Source organism: Anguilla rostrata, chromosome 18 (genome assembly GCF_018555375.3).
Source record: "Anguilla rostrata isolate EN2019 chromosome 18, ASM1855537v3, whole genome shotgun sequence".
In the NCBI taxonomy this organism is placed as follows: Eukaryota; Metazoa; Chordata; class Actinopteri; order Anguilliformes; family Anguillidae; genus Anguilla; species Anguilla rostrata.
The window spans coordinates 3048755-3063194 of record NC_057950.1 but is presented as its reverse complement, the minus strand read 5'-3'; the positions used below and the strand labels follow the sequence as shown (position 1 = coordinate 3063194).

At 47.9% G+C, this 14440-nt stretch overlaps 2 protein-coding genes across 8 annotated transcripts in view; one reads left to right on the top strand and one right to left on the bottom strand.

Moving 5' to 3' along the window:
- Positions 1–14440, top strand: part of wdfy4 (WDFY family member 4) — a 95779-nt gene that overhangs the window by 79183 nt on the left and 2156 nt on the right. For all 6 annotated transcript variants that reach the window (XM_064318401.1, XM_064318400.1, XM_064318402.1 and 3 more), the window contains 6 exons: positions 156–347; positions 823–910; positions 1710–1879; positions 5976–6124; positions 7374–7494; positions 7967–8074. In XM_064318401.1, the coding sequence (XP_064174471.1) occupies positions 156–347; positions 823–910; positions 1710–1879; positions 5976–6124; positions 7374–7494; positions 7967–8056 (810 nt within the window). In that variant the 3' untranslated portion in view covers positions 8057–8074. The remainder of the gene's footprint in view (positions 1–155; positions 348–822; positions 911–1709; positions 1880–5975; positions 6125–7373; positions 7495–7966; positions 8075–14440) is intronic.
- On the bottom strand, positions 10133–13549 carry lrrc18a (leucine rich repeat containing 18a). 2 transcript variants are annotated; one of them, XM_064318424.1, is made up of 2 exons: positions 13136–13549; positions 10133–11399 (listed from the first exon to the last, which is right to left on the bottom strand). In XM_064318424.1, the coding sequence occupies exon 2, from the start codon at positions 11393–11395 to the stop codon at positions 10589–10591; it is 807 nt and encodes a 268-aa protein (XP_064174494.1). In that variant the 5' UTR covers positions 11396–11399; positions 13136–13549; the 3' UTR covers positions 10133–10588. The 2 variants fall into 2 exon arrangements, with proteins under 2 accessions (XP_064174494.1, XP_064174495.1); XM_064318425.1 differs by having other exon boundaries at positions 13348–13549.

Here is a 14440-nt window from a genome sequence, read left to right as displayed (position 1 = left end):
AAGGAAATGCTAATGTTATCCTTAACTAAGCAAGGAAATGCTAATGTTATCCTAAACTAAGCAAGAATATGCTAATGTTGATTTTCTCTTGATGCTTAATCTCTTGCGCATTATTGCCCCCCTACCCCCCCCCCCCCCACCCCACCCCGCCCCAGACACAGCGCTGTGAGAACGACGCCGTGGCGTCCCGTTGGCAGAGGGTGGAGGAGGAGCTCCTGAGAGAGAGGGGCCTGTTTGGGCCGGGCCCCGGGGTGTTCCTCAAACAGGGCTGGGTGCAGGACGCCGCGGAGGGGCCCAGCCGTATGAGGCCCCGGATCCGCCGGAAGGCCCCGCGCCGGTCCAAAAAGGTACGGAACCCCTGCAGGTCCAAAAAGGTACGGAACCCCTGCAGGTCCAAAAAGGTACGGAACCCCGCAGGTCCAAAAAGGTAGAGAACCCCACCCTGTCCAAAAAGGTAGAGAACCCCACCCTGTCCAAAAAGGTACAGAACCACTACAGCAGAGTTATTAGCCCAGCTCAGCGCTGGTACAGAACCGCTATAGAGCCGCTGGTACAGAACAGTGTGATTGTGTCAGGTTCCCCTTGAAAAATCGATCTGAATCTCAGTTGGGCTTCCTATGTAAAGTAACATCATATAGAAAGGCTTGGTCTGTCCAAGGGAGCTCTTCCTTTTTGTTTAATGTTTTTCTTTTTTTTTCTGGAACTGCCCTTCTGCGGGGTTCGCTTCATTACTGCGAGGATTTAAAAAATCTGGAGATGACCGGAAACGAGTTGGAAGTCTGGAATAGATGTTTTAACGGATGCTGACGTTTTCTTCCACAGTTTCCCGTCTCCACTCCAGGCCTGTATGGGAAGTGGAATTTCATCGAAGAGAACAGAGGTGTGGCTGAAAGCAGTGACACAGATTCAGGTAAAAAAAAAAAAAAGACCAGGGAAGATTCTCTCCATGCACACATAACTGCTCATTAAAACCAAAGGGAATATTGAAAGTTAAGTGGACTTTTCTATGGGTAGATAGCCTTGTATAATCTTTCAGAATTTTTAATCAGGGAAAAAATTTGTGTTTGTTTCATTGTTAAAAGTTATGGACAAAATTGCATTGGGATTAGATAAAATCTAGTGCGTTCTAGTGCAGTGCATTCACTGTAATCCATTGTTTGCGTGTGTGTGTGTTGTGTGATCTGACGTGTGTTATCCGTGCTGTGTGTGCATGCGTGGTTGGCATGCGTGCTGTGATCCACTGCGTGTGTGTGTGTGTGTGTATCCGTGCATATGTGTGTGTGTGTAGTGTGTAGTGTGTGTGTGTGCGCGTTGTGTGTGTGCTTTGTGTGTATCCGTGTGTGTGGTGCGTGTGACCGTGCGTAATTGGTGTGTTGTGTGTGCGTGTGTTGTTGTGGTAGTGTTGTGTTGTGTGTATCGGATGTGTGTGGGTGGTGTGTGGTTGTTTGTTGTGTGACAGTTTGTGTGTGCGTTTGTGTGTGTAGATATTGTGTGTGTGTGTGTGTGTTGTGTGTGTGTGTGTGTGGTGCGTCTATGTGCTGTGTGTGTGTGTGTGTGTGTGGTGTGTGTGTGGTGTGTGTGTGGTGGTGTGTGTGTGTATCCGTGGTGTGTGTGTGTGTGTGTGTGGTGGTGTCCGTGGTGTGTGTGTGTGTGTGTGTGTGCGTGCATGCGGGGTGTGATCGTGTGTGTGTGTGTGTGTGTGTGTGCAGAACCCAAGATCCTGTGTGAGGCAGGGCAGGAGGTGCAGGAGAACGGGCTGGACTGTGATCAGCTGACCTTCTTCCCCTCGCTGAGCGAGGCGTCGCCGCTCTCTGACGACTTCTCCCAGCAGTGCACCGAGACGCAGCTGATCCTGCAGGAGCTGGGCCCGGCCGAGCAGGTGAGCCCGGCCGGAACGTTCCGGAAGAACAGCGTCTCTTCGGCCCTGCTGTCATGCGGGTGTGATTTGGACACACAAACATGCTTGCATACACACGCACACATGCCCACACACGTGGTCGCATACACACGCACACATGCCCACACACGTGGTCGCATACACACGCACACATGCCCACACACGTGGTCGCATACACACGCACACATGCCCACACCTGTGCATACACCCACATGCCCACACACGTGTCGCATACCCGCACACATGCCCACACACTGGTCGCATCACGCACACATGCCACACACGTGTGCATACACACCGCACCACACACACACACACACACACACACACATACATACACACACACGCACATCCCCACGCTTACATGCACACACACACACAGAAACAGTCTGTATTCATTTGCCAAATAAGGCCCTGGATTCACCCAACCCTCGTCCCAACTATTGACATACGGATAAATTAAGTGTTCATTGTTTTCTCCGCAAACACCGTTTGGAGAGTTCGTTTTGTTGACTATCGAACTTTCAACCTCAAAGTGTATTTAATTTGAAAAAAAAAAAAGAAAACACAAACGCTTGCACTTTCTCCGAGTCGAACTTAAGGACAAACATCGATCGATCGAACGGAGGGGGCCGCCGCGTTTGACAGTACACCTCGCGGACGGGACGCGGCTCGTTTCTCTGAGCCATGCCTTCATAGGCCTCGCTGTTGGTTTTTGTTTTTTCCCCCGCTCTGCTTTCATGATCCAATTAGATCAGATGAGCGCGGGCGCGGGCGGATCCCTCCGGAAGCCGGAGCAGGCGGCGGGGGGGGGGGTCTTCGGAGCGGGCGTGCGGGACGTTAAAGAGGGTCTGTGGCGTCCCCGGGTCACCAAAACCTTTTTAGAGCACGGCTCTCTCTCTCTCGCTCTCTCTCCCTCTCTCGCGCTCCCTCTCTCCGCCGTTTGACAGAAAGTATTAATAAAGCGGCAGGGGGGTGACGTCAGCTGTCTCGTATTCATTTAGAGGCTCTGAGTCCTGCTGCGCTGCCGTCAGATGAATAGTTTGTTTCACGCTCATTAATCCGCAAACACAGTTCACGCTGTCTCGCGCCGCGCCCTTCCGTCTTCAGGAGAACAATTAGACGCCTCTCCCTCTCTCTCTCTCTCCCCCTCTCCCTCTCTCTCTGCCTCTCTTCCTCTCTCTCCCTCTCTCTCTCTCCCTCCCTCTCTCTCCCCCCTCTCTCCCTCTCTCTCTCACTATCACTCACTCTCACTATCCCTCTCTCTCTCTCTCTCTCACTATCACTCACTCTCACTATCCCTCTCTCTCTCTCTCACTCTCCCTCTCCCTCTCTCTCGCGCGCGGGTCTTTTTACGGTGGCTGAGCGGAGGCGTGTGTGGCGTTCTCGCGGTGGTTTCCTGTGATGTCACACGCACTTTGTGTACAGGGCCGGCCCTAAACAACGACCCGGGGGGTCGTTTTACATTTATACCACTAATTCCACGATAGGGGATGAATGACGTAATTACGAAACTAATTACGTTATTATCTAGATAACATGGGCGGTGGCCCCCCTCTGTCGTGTGCCCCCCCCTCCCCGCCAGCGGTTGTGGCCCTAAACAACGGCATAGAGCGTTTATGCCACGGGCCGGCCCTGTTTGTGTGTGTAAACAAAAAAATAAATAAATAAAGAAGTAGTATGTCCTGAAACCAGGGTGAGAAATGAGAAGAGGTTTCGCCATCGTTTCAGACATGGGGGACAGAGAAGGGACCCTTCTACGCTGACAATGTCCCACGTGTTCCAGGTTTTAGCTTCACTTCACTCGCTTTTGCTTAGTTTTATGTCCGTAATTTCATTGGATGCAAAGCGTATTACAAAGGAATGTACCGTGAATCATTTATTATCTCACAATTTCATTGATTTAAAAAAAAAAAAAAAAAAAACAAGCTTCTGTAGAAAAATCATCTCGGGTGAGTACAAATTATTGAACAAAGCAAACAACAGCAATAAGCAGAAAAATGTGGTTATGTGGAAATTGTGTTGTGCCAGGTATTACTCTTTAGAATTTCCCCGGTCAAAGAGGAATATACATCTGCCGATTATTATGGGATGCCTCGCTGCAACGTGCCCCCTTCAGAATTCATACATATGCAACATTTAATACATCCTGCTTTCCTTTGAATGCTTAAAAAATGATATTGCATTTAGCCGTACATACGGGAGCTATAACTGCTTTTGGAGTGCTATAATAAACGCACGCAGCAGAGACAGAAGTGTTCGTGCCGTGTACTAATCCAGACTGCTGGGCTCTCTGAGTTTTTGGTCGGACATCCAGTGTTTATAGACCCAGCCTAGTAACAGCCATTGACTGAATGCATGTTTCTTACATCCGACCAAACACTTTTTACATTCTCAAATGCTTATCGCCCCCCCCCCCCCCGCCACACACACTTCCCACAGTACTTTAAATGAATTCTATATCAGCACGTTGAACGGTTTTGATACACACGTTAAGTGACCGTCGTTGGGTTCAGCTGATAATGTTTCATTTGTTAAATTTTTTGTTTTTTTTGTTCAGATGAACAATGAACCCCCCCCCACCCCCGAAATAAGGGGGGTCACCAGGTGGAGCTCCGCTCGGCCAGCCTGTAATCAATTAGCGCACGGCCATTGTTTGTGTGTCATTGATTAATACTCGCAATAAAGGCGCTGCTTTCTGCCGCTCGGGTGGTGTGGGGGGGTGGGGGCTCGTGATTTGATTTGTATTAATGGTGGAGTGCACCGTGGGTGTGCCAGGGCCCCATATGGTTTTGGGGCCCCTTGGGGTTGGGCCGGCGGGAGAGAGGGGGGTGGGCGGGGGCGGGGCGGGGGTGGGAGGGGGGGTCCAGGTGCAGGCGAGCGGCGTGAAATGAGGGGGACGCGGTAAAATTAACCGCTCGTAATTAAGGCCCCGCCGCCGACCCTCGTTTCCCGGGTGCCGCGGTTATTCGGGGAGACAGCGAGGGGCGCCCCCCCCGCGCGCGCTTCCTCGCACGGCCTCGTCCTGCCTCCGCACGTCAGACGCCACGTTCTGAAAATAACGCGTCGCTACGTGAGCGGCCTTTTCCTTTGTTGCTTAGCGCTGCGAGACTGTAAACTCAATGGCTGGTTTTAGGTTGCGCCTTCGACAATGCCAGCCTTCCGACTCCTCAGAGACGAGCGTCAGAGAGAGACGTGCGGCCTGTTAATCCTTGATTTGACATTTTGAACCAGGAAAACAAGGGCCTGTGGCGGACAAGTTTGTGTTTGTTTTGGTTCTTTATGGATATAATCTGTGCAAGTCTTCCGGCAGGTCGCTATGAAACTTGCTGTCTTGTCTGTGGTTCACCATTTAACAAATAAATTTGACATTGTAAACTCTAAATAAGAATTTGGTCACAAAAATGTGGTGTGAACAAAAAAGTAGATATAAATAAATAAGGAATAGGTGGAGCACTGAATATTTACTTAATCGTTCAAAAATACCCCTTTAAATAAAAGATTAGATTTGCTCTCATATTGTAAGGTTGGATGTTATTCCATGTCACCTATAAGGAAATTTAATTCTTTTTTTTTTTGCTTATTTACTTCTCTTCCTGTTTAGTGTACCATTCAGTCTCATGTTACTTTCCATTTTTAATGTAACAGAACAAAACTGATCTCTTGTATCGCAGAATAACATGGAATGCTGTGCATTTGTGTTTTGTTATTTGTAGTATAACGCATGGATTACATGTTTTTCAGGGGATCAATACAGGTGTAGAGTTTAAGTTAGATTTTTGGTCACACCTTTGCATCAGAATTGCCTGTGGTTTGACAGTTTGATCGTGTAGATAACGGTCAGCAGTTCGCCAGCGCTGTAATGTGGAAACGCAGTTTGACAGGTTTGTCATGTAGATAACGGTCAGCAGTTAGCCAGCGCTGTAATGTGGAAACGCAGTTTGACAGGTTGATCATGTAGATAACGGTCAGCAGTTCGCCAGCGCTGTAACGTGGAAACGCAGTTTGACAGGTTGATCATGTAGATAACGGTCAGCAGTTCGCCAGCGCTGTAACGTGGAAACGCTTCTTCTCCCAGGTGAAAGGGAAGCTCTGCGTGGTCATCGTCAGTGGGCACGTCGTCGAGGAGGGAGTGCTGCTGTTCGGGACGGCCCACTTCTACGTCTGCGAGGGCTTCACGCTCTCCCCAGCAGGGGACGTGTGCTGCAAAAACCACCACCCTACCAGGTAGCGCACAGCTACAACAAACTTAGCGCACAGCAACACAAGACTTAGCGCACAGCAACACAAGACTTAGCGCACAGCAACACAAGACTTAGCGCACAGCAACACAAGACTTAGCGCACAGCAACACAAGACTTAGCGCACAGCAACACAAGACTTAGCGCACAGCAACACAAGACTTAGCGAACAGCAACACAAGACTTCGCGCATAGCAGGACTTAGCGCATAGCAACACAAGACTTAGCGCATAGCAACACAGGACTTAGCGCATAGCAACAGAAGACTTCGCGCATAGCAGGACTTAGCGCATAGCAACACAGGACTTAGCGCATAGCAACACAAGACTTAGCGCATAGCAACACAGGACTTAGCGCACAGCAACACAGGACTTAGCGAACAGCAACACAGGACTTAGCGACAGCTACACAAACTAGCGCTAAAGATAATGAGATGATGATAGGTGGGATGAAGATGGTTGGCAAGCAATCACAAATTAGGAACAGCAATACACTGTACTATTTCTGCTTTATAAAGGAATGATGAATTGATGGATGATAGTGTGGTGATATGATTGTACATGTTGATATAACTTTCATAATAATAGTGGGTATGTCTATAGATTCCGTATTTTGTGTGTAAGCTGTTTTGGAAGTGTTACTGGTTAATTGAGTTGGATGGTACGAGTTAAGTAGTTTTTTTGTGATGTTTTAGTGAATCTGTTGTGATTAATGTTTGTGTTTGTCTGTAGTGAATTGGTGTTTTGAGTGGTTGTAAGCTGTATTTTGTGTGTTTGAGTAGTTGAGTGTTGTGTGGTTTGTGTTGAAGTGAGGTTTTTTTGTAGTGTGTGTTTCTAGTGAGTGCTGGGGTTGGTGAGGTAGTGTTTGTGGCTGTGTTTGTGTGTCTGTAGTGGGTTTGTATGTCTGTAGTGAGTTTGTGTGTCTGTAGTGAGTTTGTGTGTCTGTAGTGAGTGACTGGGGTTGGTGAGGCTGAGTGATGGTGGAGCTGGTTTTGTGTGTCTGTTGTGGTTTTGTGTGTCTGTAGTGAGTTTGTGTGTCTTATGTGATGGTTGTGAGTGCTATGTAGTGGTTTTGTGTCTGTAGTGAGTTTGTGTGCCAGTGATGAGTGTGTGGGGCTGGTGATGACGCTGAAGCCCCTGGTGTCTGTAGTGAGTTTGTGTGTCTGTAGTGAGTTTGTGTGCCAGTGATAGGTGTGTGGGGCTGGTGATGACGCTGGTGTCTGTTTGTGACCGCAGTGTCCGGAATTCGTTCATCTGCGGCATGTTCAGTAAGACCCTGCCCACGGCCAGCCCGAGCTGCAGGCGCTACGCGTACGAGGACGTGAAGGACGCCCATTTCTCCCGCTTCCTCCTGGAGGTGAGTCTCAAACAGAGCGGGGAGGAGAGGCCAAGCCCTTCCCTGGGGAGGGCAAGCATCCATCCAAATGACTCAACGCCCGTTTTATACCCTCCTCTACCCCCCCCCCCCCCCCTCCTCCTCTACGGCCCCTCGAAATTTGCTTCGGCGTCTTCATAACGAGAATAAAATCATTGCGCCCGACTGGAAAATGTTATTTAATTGTGGCGAAATGCGTTTTTTTTTTTTCCTTCCAATATTCCGAGAGCCTTTTCATCTGAAGTGTGTTGGCAGGTGGAGAAAAACAAGTGTTTGCTGAGACAAATTAGTAACCCCCCCCCACCCCCACCCCCCCAAGAAGTTCATAATAAAAAATACCGGCGCAAACTAGTAATATGTACCGTGGAACGCAGGTTTAATTTATTTTATGTGCTTGCCGTGTGTTTCGGTTTGGCAGCATGAGTTTTGTTTGATTTATTTTTATTTTATTCAGGACAATGCCCTGGAGATCTTCATGAGGAACGGGCAGTCAACGTTCCTGGCCTTTCAGAACAAAGAGCATCTTCCCGCTTTCAAACGGTAAAGTCGCAGCGTTCGCGTTGTTGTTGGCGGGCGTTCTACAGCCGTGAGCATTAGCGATTGCTGCCGCACTGCAGTCACGAGCAGTGGCCGTTAGTGTTAGCGTTGGCGGGTGCTCTGCGGTCACGTGGGTGGTTGTTAGCATTAGCGTTAGCTGTCACCCTGTGGTCACGAGCATGGCTGTTAGCTTTAGCATTAGCAGGCCACTGTGGTCACTAGCGTGCCTGTTAGCGTTAGCATTAGCGGGCCACTGTGGTCACTAGCGTGCCTGTTAGCGTTAGCATTAGCGGGCCACTGTGGTCACTACGCGTTGCCGTTAGCATTAGCGGCCACGCTGTCATCCGCTGTTGCGTCAGCATGGCAGCGCTCTGTGGTCACAGTGCGTAGATAATGTGGGGGTGGGTCACAACGGCAGTTAGCATTGGCGCACAGCTGATTTCCTTATCTCCACAGCGTCTCCGCGTCACCCTAAGGAGGGGTCACAGACGCATGAGGTAGCCCCCACACCCTCAACGACTCCCTCACCTGGTCCCCGTCCTGAGCTCTGCTCACCTGTAGACACATTCGTATCTGTCTGTAATCACGTTCAGCTCAGTTAAATAAACTGTATCAGGCTCTCAAATGGCTCTGATTGTATGCTCACTCCATGCTGTATAAATAATATTCAATTCAGTACTAATTATCATAACAGTAATACTGGCAATAATGTCAGTGCTATAATAGCAATATGGGTGGGAAGCATTTTATCTAGTGTGTGCGTGTGTGTGTGTGTGTGTGTGTGTGAGTGCAAGTACATGTGTATTTTTGTGTCCAAGTGCAATGCATATTTGTGTGTATGTGTAATTATATGTGCATGCTGTATGCGTGCATACATGCACATGTATGGTTGTGTGTGTACATGTGTGTTTGTGCGTAAGTGTGTGCGTGTTTGCGTGTGGCCCAGAAGCCCGCAGACTAATCTCAGAGCCGCTTGACAGCTTATCATTGACGGTGGGAGCAGGCCATTACACTGATACATGGCCGCCATAACCTGAAAATTTGCTCCCAATTAAAGAAAAGCCAGCTTGCGTTCTTCGGAATGCTTCATAACGGCAGTAGGACCCGGCGAATTTAGTGTTTCCCGCCCGGTAATTATCTACCAGGGTGCGGTAAGCCCCCCCCCCCCCCTTCGAATATCGTTTTAATGTTTCCGCCGCAGACTCGATCTCACGCCACTCCCATCGAGCGCAATTCTTTTTCGGGAGCCGTGATCTGCGGACATTAAACCCCGTATCGGCGCGGAAGATCGGGGCTTGGCGGCGAACGCACGCACGCGCGGGTCCAGGGCCGCTGTCGCTGTGAAAACCCGCGTGATTTACTGCCCTTACATCTCCTTATCTGCCACCGGCCGAAATAATAATTGTCTTCTTATAGCCTTTTTTGCCGATACTGTGCAAACTCCATTATGAGACATTTACGGATTTCACTGTAATTGCCAGTATGTCCATTTGTAAAACAAACAGTACTGTTTTTTTTTTTTGCTGTCTGGTATAGTGGAAGTACATAGGAAAAATATGTGTGTGTGTATATGTACATAAATGCGTGTATATGAATATTTTAGAATAATAATACATTTATAATTTAAATTTGCTTTCGAGTTTCAACTCTAGTATTTGAATGTATGACAAATGCGTTGATATTATAGATGTCGAATAATAACAGGGTAGGCTTTTCAAAGACAGAACTGGAGTACAATTTGTGTTAATATTTTTTAATTTAAGGTTCAGTTTATTAGAAGTCAAATTTACAGTAGCAGTTAAGTGAAATGTTACATCACTGTTGCAATATCAAATTTGATTTAAAAAACCTTTTTTTGATCTGGCTCAGTTTATTGAATTACTCCATTACAAAAAACACATCATTGGTCTTCAGAAATATTTTTTTCATTTTTTCCATTGGAACAGTTGTCATTGAAATGCAGTTTAATGTAGAAGAATTTGTACGAAGGAAATGTAGTGCTTTGTATTTTAATTTGTAAAACTTCTGTAATAGGTTACTCTGTGTGCGCGTTATATATATATAATATAATATATGCAATATCGTGTTATGTTTGGGTGGTTAGGCATTTTCATTCAGAAGCATGACCATGCAGCTTCCATGCGATCGATTAAAAACACGTCACATGATCACACAGAAGCTGCAATGCCCTGCTTCTGAATGGCTGTCATATCAAAACCCAACAGACAGGAAGCATTTCATGTGGCCTCTCAATTTCAGTGGTCCGCTGCTGCATCAGGTATTATTACAGAAAAAACAAATACAGAAAGAAACTTGATTTGACCCATGACTGTCAGGAATATTACAGTGGTGAAATAATATCATTATGATTTATTACTCGGCCCTATCCTCACCTACATTTCTGAAATACAGAAGTAAACAAACAAGCAACAGTCTCACTGGCGGCCATGTTGTATTCTGTGAAAGCCACGTTTCCAGATAAAGCTTCTGAGGGGGGGGGGCGGTTGGTCTCCGCGATGGCGGGTTTCTCCGCGTTTCATCATGTCGCCTCGGGGGTCTCTGTAGCGCCGGAGTTCCTCACCCGCCAACGCCCCTGGGTCTCCCGGGCGACCGAGTTCGGGGTGCTGAGCCCCGAGAAGCGGGGTCTCCCGTTCGGGGGGCCGCTGCCCCCCCCGGGGTTCCGCCCGCCCCACCTCTCCCGGCTCCTCCGCTGGCAGGCGCCGCACAGGTCGCCCTCGCCCCGCAGGTACAGGCGCGGCAGCTCGTCGCGGGCGCGGTCTCCTCCGTCGCCGGGGGCGACGAGGGAGAAGGGGTTGCGCTCGGCGTTCAGCCTGCGGACGCGCGGGAGGCTCCGGGCCGCCTCGGGCGGCTCGGCCAGCAGGTTGTCGAAGAGGCCCAGCTTGCGCAGCTCGGCGAGGCCCTGGAAGAAGGGCGCGCGCGGGAGCGTCTCGATGCGGTTCATGCCCAGGTTGAGCGAGCGCAGGGCCCGCAGGGCGCCCAGCTCGGCGGGGACGGCCGGCCCCAGCCGGTTGTCGCACAGGTTGAGGTGGCGCAGGTTCTGCAGCCTCCCGATGGCCTCCGGGAGGCGCTCCAGCCGGTTGCTGTGCAGGTCCAGGCAGCGCAGGTTGGCGAAGTGCTCGATGCTCTCCGGCAGCTTCTGCAGCAGGTTGCGGCTGAGGTCCAGCTCGTCCACGTCGGCCATCTTGAGCAGGCACTTGGGGAAGGTGTCGATGCCCCGCTTGCTGAGGTCCAGCCGCCGCATCCCGTCCGCGGTCAAGCTCACCGACTTTTTGGCGATCTTCAGCGTGATCCGCACCTTCGCCCCCTTTTTCTTCCCCACGGCCATGGCACTGCGGAGACAGAATCAGAGCTCGGCCCGTTTAATGGCGGAACAGAACCAGAGCTCGGCCCGTTTAATGGCGGGAACAGAACCAGAGCTCGGCCCGTTTAATGGCGGTCGCCAGAGCTCTGTAGCCGCTAGCGAACACAATCTCTCTAATAACCCGCTACCTGCTAGCCGCCGTGGCTAAGAGGGGAACTTGGGTTTTGGAGTTTGAATGAGAAATGTGATGTAGGCCATTCAGCATTGTGGGGAGGGAGGGGGGGGTGGGGGGCCTAAGTTTTAACTCCTGTAGCCTAGCTCTATCACTTATTTAAGCCTGTAGCTTTAGCACAAGCAGGCCTTCTCACTAATTAAAGCTAACGTACGCCGGAACACCAAGCGCTTCAGAGGAGGTGGCGAAGGTAATTCTGTGGGAATCGAGGCTGTGGCTGCCAGCCAGCGGAGAGGCGAAGGGAAGAGCTCTGAGTTTCGGAAAAAACGTTATTTAAAAAAGGGGACGCCGTTCGTACGCTGGTAAACACCACGGAGGGGAAACCTGGCCTAAGAGGAAATGAGGGGTGTAGTGTCTGCAGTCCTGCTCACTCACCCGCCTTAGCCTAGAGGGATAGCATGAGACAATCTCTGCTCTAATTAACACTAACACACAGTAACAATAGCCATGAATGCAATTTTACGAGGTGGGGGGGGCGGGGGGGAGAGAGAGAGAAAATACACAAACGGCTGTTGATGGCGAGCAGAGAAACCAAAACGCGCGTGTGAGTTTCAGCTGATTGATCGATGCCGTTACTTCACAGAGCTCGGGCGCAGGCAGTGAACGAAGTCAAATCAGGGCTTTGATAAATGATGGTTTGGGGGGGGGAAGTAATGCGAGTCGTCTTATTCACACCTCCCACCATTTAAAAAAAAAAAAGGCAGGCGTTTTTATGAGGCCTTTAGGGCCTCTGGCTACTCATTAATCATATTCAGGAGCATGAAGAGGAGCCGGTGCTGTTTTAGCTGATTCGGATGATATCCCGCTATATGGAGCAGCTCGCACGTACGTGCGGAAATTTGCAGATCTGTCCATGTGAAAATATTCACTTAACAAGCTCTTTAAAAACAAAAAGCTTTTGTTGTTATTTTTTTTAAAAGAATGATTCCAGCCATATACTGGGTGTCATTCACTTTTATTCCATTATGTATTATATGGGGAGTGTAGTACTACTAAATTAATGTAATACTATTCTATATTAATCTATAATTGTTTCTCAATATCATTATGGTTTATTATTTTAACAAAAATAATTAAATGCACTCTTTAGATTCAAAAACCAGTTGAACAGCTGAAAAATCTTTTTTTGCTTTTTTCCTTTCTCATCTGTGGGGAAAAAAATCACTGATTTAATTTTAGAAATATGCCATGTGAATTCGAACAATTTTGTAAAGTGATGCAAAGCTACCATTTCGAAATTCAATTTTCAGAAAAAAAGAAAGACTGTCTAGTTTAAATATAAAATGAACACAGACATATTGTTGCAACATATAGCTGGCCTTTTTTATTATTTAAACTGAGCATCTCTTTCTTTCAATGCATTGTTTATTATGATAAATCATACTTTCTGTTACTAGTTTAGCTTGTTAATAATCACTTGAAACATTGCCTGAGCTAAGTAAAAACATTTGAGAGTACCTTTATATCTGTTTATAAGACAAGCGAATGATTTAGAGTAAAGTTAAAGCGGATAATTAAAATGCTAGTCCTACCAGCTCTTAGGGGAATTCTCTCACATAGATGAGTGCAAGCAAGTAATGGTTGGAGCACCACTGCCAGCACAGAAGTACTGCCCAGCATCAGAGGTTCCTTCCTCAAAATCGCTCTTCTTCGCTAAACCAGCCCAGTTGTTAGGCCCTCTGAGAGCACTACGACTATAACCAGAGGTCTACATTCTGTAGTTTTTAACGGAAAAGAAAAATACCTAGAGGAAGCAGTTGACTGGCCTGTGCGTCTCTTTATGGACTTCTTTCAACTGCGCGAAGCAAGCTCAGTCTTGTTTAACTGTTACTAAGCAACAGAAATCTGCTGTTGGCTTACTGCCCTGCCACTGGCCTGTACAGAGTGCAGAGGGTGTTTTTGTTTGTGTTTTTTGACTTTGTTAGACAGGGGGAAAGTAGAGAGGGTTAAAGGAGTACCATGGTGGTTGAACGTGACACTTCCCAGTTGTCTTCAGGCAACAACAAAACAAATGTGCATAATTTTTTTATTCTTCAGTCATTTCAATGTACTTTAAAAACGTATTTTTCTAAGCCTAAATTTCCCACTATAAAAATTCACCCGAACCGTCTGGGCGTGGTAATGAGAACTGTCAGTTAGCTATGATTGACAGACCGTGCCCGGTTACCATAGCTACCCCCATGATATGCGCTCTCTTTGGGAGACTGAATTTTCACAAGCTAGCTAACTTAGTAGTATATCAAGTATCGATAGATAGCTAAGGTAAGAACGTTGACTTATATCCAGTTACAATTTTTGCTATCTAGCTAGCCAAGTTAAGATGAAAGCACAACTATAACGTCCTCATAAAAGCAAACTAGCAAGCTAACGTTATCGATAGCATTGCCTTATGAAAGCAAACCTCCTAGCTAGCTAACGTTAGCTAGCTAGCTAAATGAATATAACCAGAAATAATCTAAAGGCACTCTAATTTAAGTGAACCTAACGTTAGTCAAATATTTACATTGTCTGAACAGCAGGACGGTGTGTCCTGTCAGATTTCTTTACGGGGCGTGGAAATAGGAGTGGTTACTGTATTCGTGACGTAGAAAAATGACAACTTTCTCAACCGGTTGAAAATAGGATGATGAATTTAAAACGCATATTTCTCCAAAAATACAGAACGGACATATTTAATACTTTGCTCATTGTGTTTCTTCAATGCCTCTTGTGCAAATAGCACATAAAACCGAGAAAGTGTGAAAATCACCATGGTACTCCTTTAAAGATCGAGATGGGGGTCACAGTACAGGAAGTGCCCTGGCAGGAAATCAAACCCTTGCGCGTCGGAGGGGATT